Below are 23,609 nucleotides of genomic sequence, written 5' to 3'. Positions count from 1 at the left end.
TAAGTCGACAGGGACACAGAAAGGGGAGTCTCGACAGCTTGCTTCACATTGTGCCGAGCGGAGGAGGAACGCCGGCAGCGTTCGCCAGGAACACGCTGAACGTCTCGTGTTGTTGTCCTCTGAAGAAGAGGTGTCTGAAGATACCGAGGCTGCGTGTGTGTGTGCTTTCAAAGTCAGCGAGGTTAACTCTGCCCTCAATCCAAAACTGTGGCTTTGCCATTTGCCCTTAATCCCCTCTGCATCAAGCCAAGGGATATTTATTCCTTCATATCCAGGCTTCCTTCCTTGATATTTGGCTCAGTGTGGCTTCCTCCAGGACATGCAGGGCCAGCTTGCAAATTAAATTTCCAGGGCTGGGCACTTATTCTTGTAACATTAATTATTTTTTTAAAATCAGAATTTCACCATTTATATTGCTTTGCGGTGCACTGGGAAAAAAAATGTGGAAGCACCACAAAAATGAGCCTCTTGCTTCTGAGGTATGGTTCTGATAGGTCAGTCGTTGCAGGGTTGTCCATAGCAACAAGAACAGAATATCAAGCAGTGATTTATATTTTCATGGCTGTTCCACTGTTCTGTTTGCTATACATGTGTATTTCATCTAAATGAGCAATATACAGTAAACTGCAAAATTATCAAAATGATCAGTTTGACTCATAACTGAACTTTGTCTGTCATAGAACTGACTGAATACATTTGCATGCAAATAGCACCCAGCTGTGAGCATGTACAGTGCATCATGGGATGCCATTTTTCTCTCTAATCCAAAGCAGCCATTGGCTATTTTTGTCACAGTAATACTATATATGGAATGGCTCTTCATCAGAGAATGACTTTTTTTTCTACCATTGGGAAACTTTCTGTTTATCTGCAGATATCAAGTAACCTCATAATGAGCTGACTCAATAAGAAACTTTCCAAAAAAATTGATGAAGATGATCACATAATAATAATAATAACAATAATAATAACAATAATATATAAATAAAATGTAGGTTGCTTGTTTCAAATGACCTTAATTAACTCCTTCCTCAACCATCTTCTTTGTGGATTTTGTTTTATGCACTTGTTTTAAGAACTAACTACAGCATGTTGAAATTAGAAGTGGAATCTATTTGTTTAAAAATACAAATACAAACAAGTTCATGATCCAAAGATACCATCTTATTTTATTACGGTTAACTAGATCACTGTAGCACAGAAGCCCTGAAAGGGAAGGTTCACTTTTAAAAATATATTAATTTACTTTTTTGTGGTCAATGTCAGGTAAAATATATCCCATACGTATGCGATAACTCATACATATGAGAAGTCATGCATACATGATAACTCATATGTATGAGATAAACCTTTCTCATTTTTTACCTTTCAGGCTTTCAGGGCCTCCACCTGTTAAATTGTATGTATGACAATTGAAGCAGTTTATCTTGTATGTACAACTTAACTTGTATGTTGCAGTAATCATCTTGTACATAGGAGTTATTATGTCATTGACTGCAAAAAATAAAATATCTATATAATAGTGAATTTAAAAAATGTACTCTTCCTTTCAGGGCACACTGTAGTGATCCACCATACCTCAATCAATGTTAAAACTTTATACTCAGATCTCTCTGTTCTGCAACCTCAGGGCAACCATATATTTGCTGCTTTGAATCATAGTACTTATCTGTACTGGCCCCACAGTTGTGGAAATGATTTCCCACGGTGGTCAGAATAGCAGAATCATTGACAAAACTTCTGAAGAGGAAAGATTATACCTCAGAATATGTGGTTATTCTGTTTCATTTCGAAAATATAAAGGATAAAATAAGTGATGACCCAATTTCAAGCACATGTTGTAATCAATATCAACCATTTCTAAAAACTTAAATAAGTAATAAATGACTTGGTTACAGTTTGTGGACACAAGATCTCCAAGAAAATGTAACTACAAAATTAGATCTGCGCTACAATTTCAGAAAGATAGTGTCATTAAATAGGTTAGCATAAATGGTAATTTGCGAGTTTAAAACATTTGCATGTTTTAGGTGCCTGAAATTAGCCACTAAGTTTTTCTGCAAGTCTAACATAACTATTTATTGATAAACCATAGAAATAATGAGAAATATTTTTTTTATTATAAAAGTTAGGAGGTCTGAATGGCATTCCGATTTGGGAATCTCCTTCATTATTATTTTTTTCAAAATAAAATATTTGCATAACAAACCATGAACTGATTTATTTGCCATATAAAATGCAACAAAATAATTGATCAGTTTTTTTTTTTTTCAGATTTTAAAATTATCATAGCATACCAGCACGAACTTGATGGGAAACGTAGGTAACACTTTACAGTTACAGTAAAGTACAGCTAACTTAATTAAATTAGCTGCATTAGTTAAATTGTAACTAATTTGGTAACAAGAGGTTATTACTGAGTAACTCCTGTGCAGGTAAGATGGAGCAACAGTTAGTGGTCTCAGGGCATCTCAGCTAATACAGGACTTTTGGCAGCCCTGTGTTGGGTATAGTACAGTATATGCTGAGAAACATATGCATTCTTCTAATGTTGGGAAGACACTGCAGGGAAGCAACACCAATCACATTTACTCTGTGAAGAGCTTTTTATTAAATGGAATACTATGGTTCTTTTCTAAGAAGGGGGGAGCACTGTAGAACTATCCTGGGACAGTGGAAAATGTGGGAAAGGTAAAAATTTTGAAATAATGGAAAGTGGGTCTACCTTTGAGAGGTGATAGTTAACATGCTAATTTGACATCTGTGCAGAGATTTTACCTTGTTCAGTACTGAAACAACACCAGCTGTAAACATGTCCACACACTGCCAAATTCACTCGCTACTATCGCAAGCGTAGGTGTCTATATTGGGATTTATTTTTTGGAATATTCCGGAATGATGCGTGAATGGCATTTTCCACAAAATCAATAAGCATGAGTTGACTGAGTTCTTGTGGGAGAGTGGCGTTTTGGTGGTGCATTCCTCCTGTAGAATTCCATTCTTGTATGCCTGCCTTCACGTGATGTCAAATGTACGGTCTACACGAGTTTGCCTCCAGGAAGGTACATATGATCTCCTTATTATGTTGGATGAGCTAGTCAGGGAAATCGGGATTCTAGATACAACAGGAATTGGCAGAGTTGTGAAGTACTCGCTCTTGCCAACGTAGTCAAACAAAACACTCCTGCATGAACTTTATTTCATACAATAAAGCCATAAGTGAACCACAGCCACTGCAGCATTCAATTCTCTGTTTTATTTGCATTCTTAACCCCCAGAAATAGTCAAACATTGCTTGCTATAACTGGCTAGTCGATTGCTAGCCTAGAAGGTAAACAGCCCAACAGGAACTGACGTGCGGCCACACATAAGGCACATAATTAATCGCCTCCATCTTTCTTTTGGTTGTCCGACCATAAAGCATGTGAGCACGAGCGAGTCGGATTCCCGGGTTCTGACATATTAACGGCCTGACATCGCTTGAAAGCAGGGTCAGGCTTGAGTTCTGAGGGTCTAATGGATTTTAATGTGTTGCAGCCCTTAAATCAGGGATATGCTAATCTGGCGCTCGGGGCCAGTAGGACTGCTGGTTTTCATTCCTCCCCTCTAAGCAGGGACTGATTTAAACCTGGCGCACCAGGTGAATGTAATCACTGACCAACCAGTGACTATGGACTATCCGGCAGAAGAGAAAACCAGTGGCAACACTGAGCTTGAGGGCCAGATTTCAGCCTCCCCGCCTTAAAGGATTCATTTGTCACTGACTGGCTGAAGACTGGTACATCTTGTATCAAAGGCCTACACTGGCTGCTGACTGAACATATGTAGCATAGAAACCTGCAGATACTGTGGCCTTTCATCATTTCAGTTTCACACTCATGTGCTTTGCAATGGCACATACAGTACAGGCTGTACTGGCCACATGGGGCCTGATGCCATATTAGCTGACTTTACTGTGGAGTTTCTTATTTTAATACAGCTGCGCCAATGTGGTTGTTTATCTTCAACTTTTACCACCCTTTGATTTATATAACTATAAACCACGATCACAGTGAAACATTTGGTTTGTCCTTAACTGGCCAAAGATTCAACAACCTTGACTAAAGTTCACGGAGTTAAGGAAACGTGAATTACTGTCATTTTGCTGTAAGAACAAAAGTGCAAAAGTAATTGAACAAAAACCTGTACTGAGGTAGAAAGACTATTCAGATGAGCCTCAGACTAGCCTGATATGATGTGTATATACAGTACACTCTTATCTTGACTCATTGCTGTCATTTTCAGGGATTATACTTGTATTTCCAGCAGTACTGAATGTACAGGTCTAACAATGGGAAATGTGCTGCAGGGAGTCTTATAGCAGTAGCTGGAAAATGAGAGAATTTTCTGTAGCCTACAGAGTTTGGCTTTTTCAGGTAGTTTGTTTCTGAGTGACCCTGTGCACTCAGGGTAGTGAATGTACTTCAGCTGTTAAAGATCATGTGCAATCAATATCACAATTTTTCCCCATTTTTTTATATTGTGAAAAATTGGTGATGTGTCCATTTAGTGGACTGCCAATCGGTGTTGAACTTGCCGTTCCCAAGCCTCCAGATCCCTTGTTTAGAAATGAGATATGTTTTTTATAAATAAAAGTTAGCCATACATGTTTATCTTGGGGTTTAATGAACATTTTGCATGCAATACAAAATATGATTTCACTGGGTTGGTTGTTAAATCTAAATTCTGTGTTATCATTGATTCTCTAGTCAATCAGAAAAGTCTGCCTGTTATTTGCAGTGGTGGAGGTATAGGGGAGTAAAGTGATTGGAGACAGCCACAGCCTTTGGGGGGATTTACCTCACCGTAGACCACTTCATTTGGCACAGAAGCAACCACCCAGATACTAGTTGGTAGAGCACAGGTGAAGCAGCGGGCAGCTTAAAGATCCCCTCGGTCAGTTTTGCATTGGTTACTGTGCAAACAATCCTCAGTAATTGAGCTGTTCATATCTGAGATCTCATCATTCTTATGCAGCTCCAGTATACCCCCCTCCCCCACCCACCCTTGGCAAAGACATCCAAGTTCTCTCAGACAGTTTCACTGAGTCCCTTGGTTGAGAAAGCTGTAACCAAAAAAACATGTCCATGTTGTTCCGTGATTTTGTTTTGAAGCTGAACGCGGATTTGAGGCTCATTGCCATTTGATTTCTCTGTCCTCGTCTTTTCAAACAGATGGTTTAGTTTCAAAGGCTTAGGGTGAGCACCAAACTACTGAGAATGGAAAAATACAGTATGTTCTGTGTCGTGAGATATTTTTCTTGAGTAAAAAAAGTTAAAGGTGGTAAGACAAAAGTTTTAGCTGAAAGAACACTCCACACCTCGGGTATTTTAAGAGTCCTGATGACCTCTTGCGAGGTTAAGAGTGGCAGCAGAAATCACCATGGAAACAGGGCAGTGATGCCCATATAGGATTTTTTCTGACAGAAAAATATTTGCAATGCAAATTCTCTGTTAGTGTGTACCCTATGTAACAATAAATCTGTGTTTGAGTTTGCATTAGCTAGTAACACTGCATCGCGTTCATTTTGGTATATTGGTTAGCAATAGGGCTGCATGATGTATCACTTTTTAAATTATCATTGCAATATGAATTTACACAATAAAGGCTACGTAAAGGGATGCGATATCAGGATTATGAATATTGACACAAGCCATGTAAACCTCACTCTGCAATGCAATCTCTTTTTCCCTGCAGTGCAATCAGTAAGGCCTAATTTATACCTCATCAAAACAGATGCATTTTCGACTGAAAAACGTGTGGCAGAACCATCCACCATTTTATGTGGTGGACACCATCACGCACGCTGTGATTGGGCAGCCAGATGCTTCACTATTCAGATTCATTATTTTAATTTCGACTGGTGTTAATAAACATGAATGGAGAGAGAGGGAAACTATCAGAATGAATAAGAAAGTTTTGCATGTACGATGTAGGGATGGATGGGGTTAATTTAGTCATTGGCCCGGTTGGCCGACATCCGAAAATAGGCTATTTGAAATGTGTGTCTTAATCCAGCATTTCATGCACATATTCTTCCTTATGTTCATCGTATGGTTTACACATGGGTGTGCTGCCATGTTTTCACAAATGTAAACAAATGGTCAAGAGATTGGTGTCTTGTTACCATAGAGAACAGAACCCTCCCCGCAGGCCTTCACCAAAGTATAAATGCCATTCCCCGAAATGTATGACGAATGTCAGTCATTGAATTAGAATTGGGTCTACCTTTGTGGCACACTTAAATAATTGTCTCATCGCATTTCGCATCCCCATCGCAATATCCGACATGTTCGTCGCACATCACGCATTTTGCCAATCTTGCGCAGCCTTAGTAAAGCAGCTTCAATTCAAATACGTCACACCTCTGATTGTTTTCACATGCGGACATTGTACAAGCACTGCCTCATTCTGTGTTAGACGGGCAGCTGCAGTGGTCCTGTCTGTATGTTGCTCATCTCTATGATGGATTTATGCTACTTTTGAATGGCTCAAGTTGAAAAGTACACATCCTCAATAAAGCACCCACACATACCAGACAAATATGAATACGTCTCTCTCTTCACAGTTAACACAAACGTTCGATAAAAGTTCAACTTGTGTATGTGCGTGCCCGTGTGTGTGTGTGTGTGTGTATTGAGGAGGGGAGGTGTAGTAATTACAGTTTGATTTTTTGTGTATTCATTTAACATGTCTGTGTGTGCAAATGCTGGCTCGCACACAATAAAATCTTTTCAACACGGGTACATGGGCAGCCTGTGACTATCTCCTGGCTATAAGAATGTTAAGTCAAACAAACATGATTCATCTGATTGGACTGGATTAAACAATAAGAGCAGCAGTTTGCATGAGATCCTGAACAGGCCGACCCTTGTGCAGTCCTACATGCAGTATGGAAGCTCTGAGTATGCGTGGCGTCCATTGAAAACCCTGCATAATTTTTTAAAGGTAAAAATAAGTTCATTTCAAGAGGTTATTTGAGTGTGAGTACTAAATCAATTCCATTCCTCACCATATTATGTCCACAATTTAAACACTTCCATTTCACTGGAGAATTTGTTGTTTCATGATGAGGATAGAACCACATTTTAGTTACACACCTCTATAGGAGAAATTACTAAAGCAGTAAGCTTGCTCTTTACAAATTCGAATTTCAATTAGGTGGCTGCAATATTCAAATGAAAGAAAGTGATTTTATTCAAAATGGTTTTGCAAATGAAGTGAATTTAGTGTACCAAAAGGTAAATTTGAAAGCCTTTGTGTGAAATGATCAATAACATTTTCCAAATTTATTAATTTAATACAAATAAAAAATCTCAGAATCATCACTCAAATTTTTCACTAAAGGTTTCTCATAAATATATTATGAATGTTATATCTTGCATATGAGGTGGGTATTATTTTACTCCAAAAGGTGAGACTATTCTTAAATGTTTTGTCATATATTTATATACACTGACCCAGATTTTCACAATTTAATCATTTAGGACTGATTTAATCTCTTTCATTTATTCAAATCATTCTACAACACCTTTCCAGGGTACCCATTGAGCATATTACAAAAAATGAAAGCACTAACTGTCAGAGAACTGTTCTGACTGATTGTAAGAATTAGGATTGAGTACTCATTCTGTTGAGCTGACAGAGCTATGTCTGACATAATGTGGTCATAAGAGAGTGCATTCTCCTGCGTTACACATTAAAAGCATTTCATTAAGGACAATAAACATTTTAGTATGCTGCAGGAATTCCAAGAATGGTTGAAACGAAAATGAGAAGACACAGGGTGGCTACAGGACCATATGAAAGCCCCTGGTTTCGAGAGGTACACAGGAAGATTTCCAGATAAAAGTACTCTATCAGGGATCACTTGTGCTCTGTCAGAGTTGATTCCACACCATTTTCAGAACTCTTTTTCCACAGACCTTATCCACTGCTATTTTGCACAAAACAATTTAATGCAGCGTTAAATTTGTGATAAAATTTGTACTTAAAACCAGCAGTGTTCTCCATTTTATTTATGTTTTTTTATATTAGTTTCTGGTCTCTGATTGTTTGTCATGTTTGAAATATTATACTACTGTCCATTACATTGACATTTGGCAGACACTCTTATGCAGAGCAACTTACAATGAGAAGACAAATGCATAAATTGGGGTTAAGAACAACAGTAACCGTAGAGGTGGGAGATACTTCATAAATGTTACCCGACGCAACCCAAAGCTGTTCTTCAGTTTACCTGGCATACTAAAGAAAGCTAATGAATAAAGCCAAGGCTAGAACAGCTGCACAGCTAATGTTTATCGTTGCTATGTCAACCAGACAAACATGCATAATCAGAATGCAGGCTAAATAAAGGAACGGATTGGGAAAAAAAAATGTATTGTTTGATTTGTATGATGGATGGCAGCACAGAAGAGCTACCTAATCATTCTTTGAAATAAAGGCTGAAATAGGTTCTGTTTTACATCCCAAATTATGATCCATATTGGTTTCATACACAGAGTGTACATAAGCACCTTGAGTCAACTCCACCAGCATTTGAAACAGTACGGTGCAATCTAATAGAAGTAATTACTCAGTTGCAGTAGCCATGTCGTTGGCAGAAGTACTGGAGAACAGGAGGGGGTGGGGGGAAGCCAGGCATAATTTAAAGAGGTGAGTCCTTCAGTGAGTGGCAGAAGGTGGGAAGTGTCTCTGCTGTTCTGCCTGCTGTAGGGAGGTCATTCCACCACTGGGGGGCCAGGACAGACAGCAGGTGTGACATGGAAGAGCAGGCATGCAGAGGGGGAGGAGTGTGGTGGTAGGCAGAGGGGCATGCTGAGTCTGTAGAACACAAAGGGGTCTAGCCTGTTTGTAAGGTTTGATGATCTCCTGATGGGAGGTCGGTAGGCAAACAGATAGGCTAGCACCAAGGTTTTGGATCTGATACGAGCCGAAACAGAACAGAACAGAATAGTGGAGGGAAGTGAGAATGGGGAGGGGGAGGGCATGAGAATGCTTTGGGAAGATGTAGATCGGGTGAGCTGCAGCATTCTGGATAAAATGGAGGGGAATGATGATGGAAGCAGGGAGGCCGGCAAGGAATAGCTACTTTAGTAGCATAATGTACATTGTTAAAAGATAATGTTGAAGTACACCACTTTTGTGAGCGTATTAAAACTTCAGTGAAACCAAAGCATTTGAGACACTATATCTGGCACTGGTAAGTGAGTAATGGTGTTCACAGGGAACTTGCTTTAAAACGCCTGTGAATGTTCCCTGCTGAAGGGAAACACCAAAAAAATATTCAACATGCAGTAGTTTTGGTGGATCCAATTTGCATGCTGTCAGTCATACGTTGGAGGATATGATCATAGTCCTTACACCAGAAATACTGGTGTAGAAACTATTTTAGAATTTTTATTTTATTTTTTTGCATCCGTGAAGGTTGATTATTAAATCAACCTCTAAAAAATAATAATAATAATCTGTTCTGTGATCCTATCACAGAGGTCCACATAATGTAAAAAGAACTCATGTCAGAGAAATAAAATAAAACAGGCATGCTTGGTAATATGCATATTAAAGTGTTCAATGAAGCATAAGTAATTCAAAACAATTCAATATGTATTTTTTATAGTGCTTTTTACAGAGACACAATCACAAAGGCACTTTACAGAGAAAACACTAGCAGGAAAATGTGGTAAAAGCCAGGCCTAAACCCTCCAAAAATGAGCAAGTGAGGCAAAAAAATCTAAATAGTGGGATGAAAAATACTCAAATGGTGGTGAGAAAAAACTCCCTGCTGGGAATTTCTTTTGTAATTTTGTTCTATAAAATACAGTCTAAGTAGATAGACAGACAGACAGACAGACAGACTGATTCCAGATTTGCTATGGCATGGGGCTTGAACCAAGAGAGGAATGGGGCTGGAGCGGTCTGCAAACTCAGGTCAGGGGAAGGGGCAGAAGCTCCAGGGAAGAACACAGAGGTGGAGAAGGTTGGGCACTGTATAATTATGAGATTACCTGTTGCACATGCAGAGGCCCAGGGCGCTAAGCTATGGTAGCATATGTAAAATATGTGAAGGAAGAGGGTTGTACAAAACCATGAGAGTGATGCTGCACTGACAGCATCCCAGCATAGCATGAAATAGCAAACCAGAGTTTCACATGCAGTGATAGGGCAACAGCATTACACATAACAGCTCTGTGGTTCTGTTTCATCCTTCCCACAATTCTTTAACTAACAAATTTACTTTGTTGAGTTGTGACCAAACACTTAAAGACAGAGAATGGATCTGAAGCCCCTACATAGAGTAATAATTAGAATACTCATGAATATGCAAATGCTAACCGTCTTTAACCGCATATCTTTTTTGTCTGACACTGATTATCTCTGACAGGTACCCTGAATTAGACTAAAGAATAATACAGAATAGTTGACACCACTTCTGGGGTTTCAAAACAATTTTTATACATAACATAACTTTTCCCATCATAACCTGTCCTCTCTGACGTAACATTGCAATATGTTCTGCGGTTTTAGTTTGCCTTTTGCAGTTAATCTCAACATTGGCTTTGACTTTGACATTGGCATCTGGGTTAGCTTTGGCCTGCTAGCGTCCCGCACTGCCTCATCTGCTTCACTGCATTGTACTAAGACCCTTCCATGTTATCAATATCACTTTTTCACATACGATATTTTGCAGACTGAAGAGTGGTGCAGTCTGAAGGCAGCTGCAATTAATTTCATACACTGATCTGCCCCGTGTGGCCAGGGGTCTGAGTGGGTTCACGATCCCGCATTCTGTTCTGCAATCTCATCTCTACCTGTAGCACTCTGCTTTCCCCTGTCTGGATGAAGTGGGATAATAAATAAGGAGGGGGCACTGTCTACTGACCTCACAGATGATGAGTCACAGTTCTGATGTTGCAAAAAAAGCAGACAAAGGTTTATTTTGGAGAGCAGTTGCAAAAAGAAAATAATCCAGTTTGCAGGGAAGGATCAAGCATCATGCAAAACAGTATCTACAACTTGGTGGAGTAACTGAAATAGCACGTACAGACTGCATGGCTCACAGTGTCCTTTCCTTTGTGTTCGAAACAAGGACGCAGAACCACCTGAATAATGCATATTGTATTGGCACCTTTGTGTCTAGCTACAGTAATCAGTGCTTCCTACATTCAGTACCTGCTGTCTGTTAGTCAGAGAGAGATCTGAGACCCAGCCATCTGCTAGAGGCCAAGCCAGGTAGCAGTCTATTGTACTCTTTGTTCTGATTCTAAGATAGGAACGGTCTGTGTGTGTGTGTTTGTGTGTGTGATAGAGAGAAGGACAAAGAGAGCGTGAGTGGACCTGAAACTGAGTGTGTTTGTATATGTGTGTGTGGGTGTGTGTGTGTATGCGTGCGTGCGCGTGCACGCAAGAGTGAGTAGAGCTGAAACAGGGTGGAGCCATGTGTGTGTCTGTCAGGTGTGCATGGATCTGATACACTGTCACCTTCCCCCTACCTCAGTCTCTTTTGCTGGTGTGGACAATGCTGTTGTTCCAGTCTGAGCCTATTCCAAACAAGGAAATAGGTTTCCTGGTTGCAGATGAACAGCACCCAAATCATAGAGCCAGTAAAGTGCCAGTAAAGGTCTTTGATAGGAGCTTCTATTTCTATTTTACTGCATTCCAGTTTAACTTAAGTGGTTTAATACACCAGTGGTTGGTTGTCATCTCAAAGGACACATAATACCACTGTGATTCTTATGGTTATCAATTGAACATTATCAATTAAATGTATTATTCAGCTATAACTTTTGCACACTTAAATGTGCACACTTTATGAAGATTTTAAACCAAAATGATGGCCTTTTTTTCTTTTAGTGTACCCATGGGTTCATTTTCAATCATTGCATAAGTACGTAATAATCTTTATGAAACCACGTGCGCAAAGGAGGCACATACACAGTGCTTATGGATTCAGGTGTCTGTGTATGGACCTGTTGCTGAATCCTGCTTGTCATGAGGTGCTGCTTCCACAGGAAAATGATGTCCTCCTTGTCCTGTTTTCCTCAGGCACAGCCCGTGCACTTCCAGATGGTGAAGTTCCAGAGATAGACTACAACTTCCTGTCTGGAGATAGACTACAACTTCCTGCCTGGAGAGAATTTACAGGACATTGATGCAGGGTGCGGCTCTTCTGGAAACAGTAACATATGAAGGTAAGCTGTTTTACAAGGTAGCACCCTTTCTTTCACCACTCTTTTCATCATTGAGAAACAGATTCAGTCCTCCTCACAGATCAGTTTATAAACAGATTTTCAGAAAATAAAATGAAAAATTTTGTCATTTTGTGGATAATTTAAGCCAAGGGAACTTGCAAAAACTGCATTTACCAAAGTAAGCAAAAATAGAGAATAATAATTTTGAAAATAATATAGCACTGAAATGAAGTGTGTTACTATGTTCTTAACCCAAGCTGTCCTTAACCCTCCTGTTGTCCTCAGGGGTAACCATGACCCTGTCCTGAGTTTAACAGCAGTGAAAACCCCTGAAATGTATTTTTTTCAGCATGAAATTTGATGACTTATCCTGGAGTGACCCTACTTTTAGACCCTACCATTACCATTAAACCAAGTTTAACATTGTTCTTTTTTGTATTTTTACAAAAATAGTACAGTATTGGGTACAAAGATCTTATAAGTCTTTTTTAAAAACATGCAGCCATGAAATCAGAATCAAAGTTGTCACACATAATTTACAAAGGCTTTATAACGGGGGGTTAGGATGGGTCATTTTGACCCTGTGGACATGGGATGCATGTGAACTATGAAGCCAAAAAAGATGGTTAAATGAATAGCCAACTTTTCTATCCTGATGCTACCTCTGACCAGACCTGGGTGAAATACGTATTTGTTTTGAATTCCAATACTTTTCTATGCTTTACTGATCTTGTTTGGTGTATTGGAACCAATTAAATACTCTCAAAAAGTGCAAACCCCACCTTCTGGTCATATTGGCAGGCTCAATTACACCAGGAAATATCAATGGAGCACAGAAAAGTATTTGAATCCAAAATAAATACATATTTGACCCAGGTCTGCCTCTGACCCATCCCTGAGTCTGTGTTTATTTACAGCTACAGGCTTAAGCTACTTGGTACCTCACGCCACAGGTCATTGGCATCTTCCCCTCTCCCCTGCAGACCATATTAAACATCTGTTTTTGGGTATAAACACTTTAGGACACCCCAGTTATATTATTAGCCTCCGCACTAACAAACAACCACAGCCCGGCCAGCAAGCATGACGTAGCTACTGGCGGGCTGGTGCCAGGAGAGCATAGTTGGTATAGCCCTGCTGTTTTGAAAATGGCCGCCACATCAGTCTACTAGCATCCAGTCAAGGCAAGGTAGTTGAGATGAGGATCGGCTGTTATAGGAAAGCAAATGAGTTGGTGAATGGTCACAGGCTCCTGCAGTGCACATTTGCAAAATGCTGACACTGACAGCTGCTGCAGATGGCAATCTGACGAGTGCTGGCTGGCTAGGATGTTTCCTCCACCTTAGTTTAATTGAACTTCAAAGATTGAACATGGATTTCTATGCCTCTCAATTTCCGCTTTGAAAAAAAAATATGTTTTTTTGATTGGCCCAGACAGTTGTGTGCAATGAAGGATATTTTTTATATTTATATGGGTTTCTGAGGACCTTCCGGCTTTAGAATGACTGCTACAGTATAGGGGCATTTGGGGGGTTCAGGGTCTACAGTAAGACTATATACTACACAGTAATTCGAAAGCAGCTTGCACAGCAATGGTATGCCTCCAGAGGTGGTGTGTGTATATTTCCAGATTATTCCTCGGAAAAAAAAAGGTTATCTTGTCGGAATTGTTTCCAGTTAACAACTGGATCTAGCACCAGGCTTATTTCCAAGGTGGCCTGATAACCTCTCTTTGCAGCCAAATGGCTTACCCACATTTGGTGACAAACCGTGCTCACCGCTGAGATAATGTAAGCCAAATGCTAGAGATATCAAAAGCAAGTGGTGGCAACACAAGCCCGTGTGGGTCACGAGCTTTGCTCCTGACTGCAATCAGGGGAGCTCAGCTCGTACTTATCTCAGTGAAGTATCTCGGTTGTCACACACCGCTCTGCCAGGTGCCGCAACGGATCAGCTGGAGAGAAGGGTTTACTTTATTCCCGTTCCAGTAAATTCCGTTCCCTGCTGAGCTACAAAAACCTAAGTTCACCTGTAAGATTTATTCTATGGGTAATTTTTCTTCAATTTATGTACCGGCGGACGAATATTCCTGGAGCGGATCAGTGAATGAGGCTGCTGATCCAGAGAACACGCGGAGTAAGAGCGAGCAGTCAAGCAGGGAGAGAGCATGTGGCGACGGCGTGGAAAAACACAGTTCGCTATAATGGAACGCGGCTTAATTCATTTTAAAATGTTACTGCCGCACAAAAGAATAGACTGCGGGTCTGGGCTGAAGAGCCACCGCAGCGGAAAGCTTCAAGAGTGCGCCGAAGACACGGGTGCCAAACGGACTGTGTGTCTAGACGGGGTTATTATGAAGTAATCTGTTTTTATGCGTATCTGCTTCTGTTCTGTTTAATGAGGCTCTCCGCGTTGAGTTGTTATTGCGCCGAGCGCTCAGCTGTCAGGCCCGTGATTCCGTACCCCGTGCCCACCCAAGAGAACCGCAGATGAAACGAGCGTTGTGTTTCATCCTCATTGGCGCTCAATTATGTCATGGCTGTCTTCAGTCGGAGCAACTTTATGTGTGTTTTAAACGGTCAGAAAAATCTAATTGAAGATAAAATCACCTGTGTTAGCATGGAAGCGAATGTGCAGTAATAGCCCTTTTACTGTTTAGATGACAGCGCTCCTTACTCAATTCTCTGTTCTCTGTACTGATTCTCCTCAGACCATAGCAAAGACACACCAACGGTATTTGGCAGCTCTAACCACAATGACAGTAACTAGCAGATAGCTGTCATGTGCATCAGCAGCACATTTAACATAATGGAAAAGCTGAAATCTGTTCAAGATGAAGCAGTCTGATTTTGGCTCTGGAGTAGGAAGAATGGTCAAATCATTTATAAATAAAAATCCATGTTTGAACTTCGATTCAAATTTTGAATGTGAGCAAGCTCCTAACGAGAGTATCAGAGGGGTCCAGTGAATCCTGGATATTCAGTTTGATTTATCATTATGGCCAGAAAATTTGAACAAGAAATGTATACAACAGTCAAATAGTTTTACAATACATACTGATGCATGGAGTGTATTTTAGGAAATAATTAGCCTTCGTTTCTTTGTTTTCCGTATAAAAAAGACTTATTGGCCAAATGGCTTTCTTTTGAGAACTTGCCATTGTCTTTCTGGTGCCCAGGTGACTGCAATGGAGCTTCTGAACCACCCAGCCTTGCCCCTTGCGGGACAGTGATCTCCAGTGATGCCGCTTTGACTGACAGCCACCCCAGGTTCCAGCGCTGATAACCGAAGCACACCGAGCCCCGCAATGACTCACAGCGCGCTGGAATAGTGCCTGCAGGCAATGACGACGCCGACAACGCTCCTGAAATGAACAATAGCTTTTCAGGTGAAACCACACGCTGTGTGTGTGCGCGTGTGCGTACGTGTGTGTTTGTGTGCGTCTGCAGGTCTATGTTATTATGTCTCATGGTTGCATCATTTTTCCCTTCTTGCAATTTTTTTTTTTTTGCTTTTCTTGCAAATAACTTCCAGCTGTGTGGTGGCATATGTGCCTGTGCCTAAGTTCTCTCTCTCATTCCTAGTGTGCTCACCTGCCTGGTTTGTTTTGCAATGACAGGAGAATGTCAGCGAACCTGCAGTCTTATAGGTGCAAAATAATTGCAAAATAATTGATAGTACTTTTGTGAGTCATGCATTTATTTTAAAAAAATCTATTTATGTTTATATCCAATGCAGATTATGTATCTGATTGTCAATTGCCACCTCACTTCATATGCATACATATATACATACTGTCAGGGAAGTGAGGATTGAGTAAAATATGTTTATGTTCTGAATACACCATTGTTGACCATTTGGCACTCTGAATACTGAACATTATCATCATTATCAAATAAATCAGTTATGAATTACATCGCTGAATTGGTTGATAGGCAGAGAAACCTGTTGGATCAAACTTTACCCAAATGTACAACTCACAACCAGATTAAAATGATTAAATGTATTAAGTTACAACGATATACATCACTAATCTACAAACAAAGGTCAACATTCTTAAAAACTAGGAATGTAACAGGCATGGGCTGGTTACAGCCACAAAAGAAATTAATGAAAGAAAACTGCAAACCACAGCTTGTTTCTCTCAAGCTGTACCAAGAAAACCATGATCAAAAGCCAGAAGACAATAAAATATTCCAAATATTCCAAAAAGCCAGGGATGAAAATGTAAAAATGCCAGGTTAGTTGGACACGCCCATATTTTTGGGTCATTGCTGAACAACAGCAATGACCCAAAAACACCAGGCCCAAATCCAAGGTTCAGATTCCACAGAAAAGGTCAACCCCCGATGTCCTCTGCAACAGCTGTTAACTGGCTGAATTTGAGTTCACAAAGTTGTTCACCAGAAGTGTAGGAAGGCCCACATTTTATGTAGTTAAAAGAGGGGAGGGACACCCCTTCTGTTCCTGGCCCATGCATACTTAATGAATGATCAGGGTAGGACGGCCACATTTACTTATTAATTATTATTAACATTCATGGTTTTAGAATCTTCCTAAAAGGGCCAAACATGAATATGTTAGGAGGTCATCCAGCTCAGCTATTGAGTACCTCTACAAAAATGGATGTTCTGCTCCCAACAACAGAGGTTATAGACAAGTAATTGTTGAATCCAGCCAGTAGTAATCTCCACCTTCAGGCAAATTTTTTTCCATGTATCAAAATCAAATCACACCACATTGGTTTCCACTTGAAACTGGAACTGCTTCTAAAAATGTAAAAAAAAAAGTGTGGCCACGCAGGGCCTCTGGCTCCCAACAGTTTTGGCGCTTTGTGCTTCCTCCAGAAGGTAACAGAAGTAATAAAACTTTCAAAGGAGAGAAAATTCTAGAACACCCCAGGTTTATATAGAGATCAGACCTGCAACATGACTTTTGACTGCCTCAAGGATATTTCCTTTGATGTTTGTGGAGGGGAGAACATGGATAGAAAAGACAGATAGAGAGAACAAACAACATTCCCGAGGTTTGCCATATCAGATTGTAGTTTCTCTCTCTCAAAGGCAATAATCTAAAAACTAGATATCTGACAATACATACATATGTACATAAGTACATACATACATACATACTATACATGCATACATACAGTACATGACCATTGTGACTTTTACCTTTTTTAATCACCATGTCCTTTGTATTTTCACTTTATTCCCAGACAGTTTGTGAGATGGCTATATCCTCTGTAAAAGATTTTCTGTTGTCAGTGGGCATGTGATTAGCTCAGAGAGAGGATACAAAATGAGAGGGGCCAAGTGGCACAGAGAGGGCACGCTAGCATTAGCATTCTCTACTCTACTCAGCCAAATGAGTCTCATTAACACTGGAGGGACAGGGCGAGGTGCCAACACGTGGGAGGCTTTGAGCATCTATCTTGGGGATTAATTCAACTTTTAAAAGGAAAAACTCACTATCATCTGTATGTTGATATCATCTGTGTGTTGATATCTTAATTGTGCTAGCAATCCATACCAAAAAGTAGCTTGATCTGTATTTTGTTCATTCATGTAATACAATTCGTTTTTGTTCATTTTAACATAATTCCCTTTGAGACTTACACCAACATAGCAGAGCGCATAGATACCGATGTATGTGTGCTTTTCATGTTCCGCAGGAGTGGGGTTCTTCATTAAAAATACATTTTGTTTGAGGGGGAAAATAAATATGAAAATGAAAACTATTCAATCTCACATTCTTATCATGAGTTATAGTTTGTAGAAATGCTTGTAACAGAGCCTACCATAATGCGCTTGGTCTTTGGCCATGAAGACATTAGTGGTTCGCTGTGGCACTAACACACTGCTTTTTAAGGGAAAGAAATTTCCATTTGATTGGAAATATTGAAACCAAACCCCCAGCACACCCACAGATAATTAATTCTTATCGAACCAGCAAGAGCAAGAGAAATAATTACATTACTCCCCACACTGTGAGCTCACGCTTGGAGTCAGATTACCAAAACTGAGTTGGACACGCCCTAATTTGGTAGCGCCTTGAGTTTTCACTAGAGTTTTGTGCCTTGACTGCAAAAATTGGGCTCTTGGGTGGTGTTCTGCTCCAGCAGGACACAATAGATTATCGCGGTGCTTGTATTAGCATCTGCCGGCACAAAAAACATTATTTTGCATTTTTCCTCCAGTTGTAAGCTCACTCTGTCCCCCCCCCCCCCCCCCCGACCCCTCTCTCGCTCAGGAGATCCCAGCGAACGGGACGAGCGGTCAGTCGCCCGGCCGTACCCACCGCGACCGCGAGTTCCCTCCTACGGTCTGAGCGCCGCCGCGGCCTCCACCACGGACAACTCCCAGCAGACGCACGGACACCCCCAGACTCCGCAAGAAGAGGACCCCCTGGGGCCTCTGCCGGACAACTGGGAGATGGCTTACACTGAGAACAGAGAGGTCTACTTCATAGAGTACGCGCACGCTCACCCGTTTATCACCTAGCTTACCTTAGCGTCTCGCGGTGCGGAAAGCATGGATCTACTTCAGGGTGCGCAACTCCTTGTCCCGAAAGTCCTGTGTGTATTCTGGGTTTTGTCCCCGCTAATTATTTAGAATGAAATTTCTGAACAGTTGCAGTTTTTAAAATAGTCCTAAACAGTGCTGATTCTCTCCTGTGTTAACCCAGAGTAAAACATTTTCACCAATGATAAATGTGCAGTCTGCAACTGTGACTTTTGGAAAACATAGCAAAGCACATGATTTGCAACTCACTGTATTAGAGAACTATATCAATGTCCTTCCAGTTCAGAGAAAGGCTGTGGTATGTGTCATGCGACCTGGTCAGATTTCATGAATAAATTGGTATAGGGCTGAAAGTTGGACCTCAAATTTAATTTTAATTCCAAAAATACAACAGGGATTCAAATATATTTGAATATTTATTGCAAAATCTACTTGAAAATGTCAAAATTGCATCATTATATGTTGCCACGAAATACTCTCGGGCGCTTTCTGTCATGCATGTTCTGTCCACAAGGGGGAGAAAGAAAGCAGACACAAAGGAAAAATAACGTATTATATGGGCCCCACTAGTACCCTAGAAAGTCCCACCCAAGTCCTGACGACAGTCTGATCTCTCATCAGTACGTAAATAAATAAGTTTGTCAAATCCTCCGAACAGTTTTTATGTTTCCCGTTTTCTTAGACATCTAGTGGTTGTGTGAATTAATTTCACTGCTGAAATTAAGATTAAGTAAAATTACAAGAAAAGAGAAATTAAGATTGCTCTCCCCCTTCCCCTAATGGTTTATTTTGATGTTTCATCTGTCTGTCCCAATGCTGGACAGGACCTCATCCTTTCTCGGGTGGCCTTCTAGTGGCGATCCTCTGATTGGCTGCTGATGGTTGACAGAAATTGGTCCCACATTTTGCACAAAGGCTCATGGGAATTTAGGAGGCTCAGGAATATTTTGGTACTTTTTAAATAAAGTTTTGATAAATAGAAATTATACCACTGATTGTTTGAGTGCATTTAACTATCCGACTGTCAACATCCGAGCGGACACCTCACATTAAGAGTAGTATACACAGTGAATGAATGATGAGTTGAGCAACGTTTCTGGAAGTAGTGAGTGAGTGAACAAATGAGCCGATCAAACAAACAAGTCTTTTGAGTGAATGGAGCCAAAAGATGTGGTGTGAAGGGGTCTCCTCCGCCCCTGCTCTGCACATGGTGGCTTGTGACTGCACTGTGAAAAGAAGTGGTGTGTGGTAGACACGTGCTTTGGAGGAGAGCCATGGTCTGTCTTCACTCTCCCAAGTCGGCGGCAGGGGCCATATATCAGCATGCTTGTACAGTACATAGTCGTGAATCGAACATTCCAGATTTGGGTGGGACTGGATATGCTGAATAAAAAAATAGATAAAATGAGGTCATTCAAAAGCAAGAGGTAACGTTTTGAAATCTGGACACGTGATTAGATGTTCAAACATCAATTTTTACAGTCATTTTCATTTTCTTTCCTATTTAAAATATATTCAAATATCAAATCTAAATTTGACAGCTCTAAATTGGTATGTAACACTGTATAGAGCCATATTGAATAACATACCACTACAGCACTAATCTTTAATTCATTAGTAACTGCATTCTTCCAGCTGCTATGAAATAAAACATAATTATTTCCTCTTTATTTTAGCCACAACACAAAGACGACATCCTGGATTGACCCTCGGACCGTGGAGAAAGCCCAGAAGCCCCTGGAAGAATGCGAAGATGATGGTGAGCCATGTTGTGGTTTCATTAAGATGAATCTCAACGTCCGGCCCAGCTGAGCCCCGACTCAGGGGAAACTGTGTTTGTCATCCCGTTCTCATTGCATAGTATGGACTGTGCCTGTGCTGTAGCGTGTGTGCTGCGCTACTGAGGGACTGCAGGTTGAATAGGAGCCACTGGCTGCCCTTACCTGGGTGGTGGTGTTCGCCCCAGCCAACAAAAGCAGCTGCAGCGATTGACCTGCAAATATAATAGGATATAAGTAATTTGAAGAAAATTGGCTTCAAAAACATGTTACAATTGAGCATGCCTTGTGGTTGATGGGCTGCAGGAACCTCAATATACCCATAGGTGGTGCAATTGACTTTCAGCAGCCAAACAGACCATCCGTGGCACGCATTGAGTAGGGATTCTGATGGAATGACGAACAGCATGATTACATCATTTTTCTATAACAGAAAATCCGTGGCACGCAGAAAATGACATATGAAAGTACACAGATAAAAAATATATATATATATATATATAATGGTCCTTTTCCACATTTGCAAATAATAAAATGTACTTAACTGTGTGTGCGAGTGTGTGCGTGCGTGAATGTGCTTGTGTGCATGAGTGTATGTCTGAGACCACAGATATTCTGAATGGATATTCACTTCAGGGCCACTTCTGACTGGCACAACAGTTAAAATATAAATCTCCACGCTGTTTACGTGAGCACGTTTCCAACGGTGGTTGGTGGGTTTCTTAATGATAACGATGAAAGAACACACTGGCAATTGGTTTCACAATTAAAGATCCGTCCTAGAATATCATTAAAATGTAGCATCCCTATCTGATATTTGCTATTCAAAAAGAGCTCTCCATTTAAAGCAATGTGACTGTGTGTAGGTGTAGTTTTCCGTGCGTAAATAAATTACGTCAGTCCGTTCGTAAGAGGGAGCATTGTGTCTTTAAATTTCTAACTGTGAAAACACTTTTTTTAAAACTCAATGAAGTGAGAGAACTGACTCACTAATGAATACTCATTAGAGCTGGTGTGGCAATAACTGACAAATCAATTACGTTTGCTAAGATGATTACCGTGTGCAAAGCACTCCTCTATGGCTGCCTTTGTACTGAATCTCCCAGGCTTAATATAGTGCCACACAGTGGCAGCCATGGAGAAAACATTATCTCTGTAAAGTGTATTTTGACTACTCCTGTTTGTCGATTTCATTCCTCTCTGAACAGTACGCATTTCTGAATTTTCTTCCGATAGATCTTCACTAGAAACGTGTATAGAATCTATTTCTTCCCTGACCTCACTTTCAAATCAATTGCCTTCTCTTCTTCTGTTCTCCTGAATAACCTGTTCCTCTTTTTAAATGCTTCCCTGTCTCTTTGTTCATTCTCCGTCTCTCTCTCTTTTCTCATTCGTGTGCTATCTTCCTCTCGGAGTAGAAGGCGTACACACAGAAGAGCCGGACTCTGAGTTAGGTGAGTGTGTGTTCTCCCTCCTGCTTTACACTGACAGGATCAGAGTCTCCATTCCGTTCGTTCTCTCCCCGGCTGTGCTTTAATACCCTTCTGGCGACATGCGAGTCTTTTGTGCGACGCTGTTGCCGTTAAAGGGCGGCGTCTGGGAAGACGATGGAAGAACTCAATCAAAGGTTCCCATGGGTTTGAGAAATCCTGAAACATTTCATTTCTGAACACTGGAGGTCTGACGCAGCAGGTTCATTCTACAATGCGTACCATTAACTTCAATTTAACTTTTGATTGGCAGCTCACTAAACAGGTTATAATTGATAGGTTATGATGTAAATTGCCATGTTGGTTATGTAAACAATTTGTTCTCCAAAAGACCAACGCCAGTTCTTCCTTTAGCACGCAGTAAATACACTTTATTGCTTACAGGTACTGAAATGATGAAATAATACATGTTATTTTTTCATTTAAATGAGTATATTTTTGTTGTCCACTCTTTTTGTTGTGCACCTCCACATCAGAATAAGCACACTGCTTTAGGCAACTGCATATGTTTGATGATGCGCCCAACACGTTTACCACGAGTGGAAGAGGAACCTGTCCAGGGCAGCTCGATTCTCCCTTGGAGAGGCTCTGTAACGTAATGCCATCCCGGGCACTCTGTAAGCCTTACGCATCAGGCCAGTGTATCTCCGACAGATTGGATGTGAGCAGTCAGCGGTTATTGATCCAATGCCTTTCAGAAGTGCAGTTGTTTCGGTTTTCCCATAAGTCAGTGCGTGACTTCTAGCACGGCATTCATGTCAGTGCAGGAGATCAAATATGATAAAAAGACAAAAAATGAGTTGCAAACAGTTTAATAGGCTGGATAGTTTAAAAGACTTTTTCTCATCCAAGGCCTTCGTCATCTGGTTGCGCAGGAACACGCTTGGGTTATTTTTCAACACTGTCATAAGGCTTTTAGCCTTGACAGCCAGAACTCTTAAGAATCTTATATAAAAGGAGATAAAATGCATTTTTAACTTTTGACTTGCAGAACATACTGTAACAGCAGGGATCTGGCAAGGTTTGAACTCAGGTCTCCAGCAGAAGAGACAGCTGCACTAGCCATTACACTAAAGATGAGTTCACCTTTGGTGGGGTGGTTAGGATGGCACTCAGGCAAACCGCTTCACTACAATATTTTTCATCCTGAAAACAGTGTCCATCCATCACACAACTTTGTGCTATTATTTTGCATATTCCTGTGTGTGGGTCCATAAATATAACTCCTAAATTAGTGCTAGTTTTAATGAAAATATATGTATATCATGTATTAATATATATGACCTGTTTTTTGTGTTTTTCTTTTTGAAAAGTTGGAGGATGCCGTGCTTATACCATGCTGATATGGCGTGACTATTCTTGTTCATGCTATTGCTATTGTTATTTATTTCCATTCTCCAGTGACACCCCTCCTCACTCTGTTGTCAGTGTGACAAACCTACCACCAGCACCCCCACACAAACACATGACAAGCCCTCCATCCATCACCCATTGACATACGTCAGTCTACCCTTCACACCACATGTAAAAAAAAGAACAGAAATAACGTGATCAGCCAAATAAGACAAACAATAGTCACACTAA

General features: G+C 40.6%; 1 protein-coding gene across 8 annotated transcripts in view; it reads left to right on the top strand.

Annotated features, from left to right (window-relative positions):
- The window catches only part of LOC135234595 (membrane-associated guanylate kinase, WW and PDZ domain-containing protein 1-like), an 88,445-nt gene that overhangs the window by 15,540 nt on the left and 49,296 nt on the right, over positions 1–23,609 (top strand). For 6 of the 8 annotated variants that reach the window (XM_064299351.1, XM_064299355.1, XM_064299352.1 and 3 more), the window contains exons 2-6: positions 12,088–12,233; positions 15,412–15,621; positions 18,486–18,705; positions 20,434–20,516; positions 21,954–21,989. In XM_064299351.1, coding sequence (XP_064155421.1) covers positions 15,603–15,621; positions 18,486–18,705; positions 20,434–20,516; positions 21,954–21,989 — 358 coding nt within the window. In that variant the 5' untranslated portion in view covers positions 12,088–12,233; positions 15,412–15,602. The remainder of the gene's footprint in view (positions 1–12,087; positions 12,234–15,411; positions 15,622–18,485; positions 18,706–20,433; positions 20,517–21,953; positions 21,990–23,609) is intronic. The other 2 variants (XM_064299353.1, XM_064299357.1) reach the window with 1 other exon arrangement.

The sequence above is a fragment of the Anguilla rostrata genome, chromosome 11, assembly GCF_018555375.3.
Source record: "Anguilla rostrata isolate EN2019 chromosome 11, ASM1855537v3, whole genome shotgun sequence".
NCBI lineage: Eukaryota > Metazoa > Chordata > Actinopteri > Anguilliformes > Anguillidae > Anguilla > Anguilla rostrata.
The sequence above is the reverse complement of the archived record's forward strand: the minus strand, read 5'-3'. Positions and strand labels throughout refer to the sequence as shown.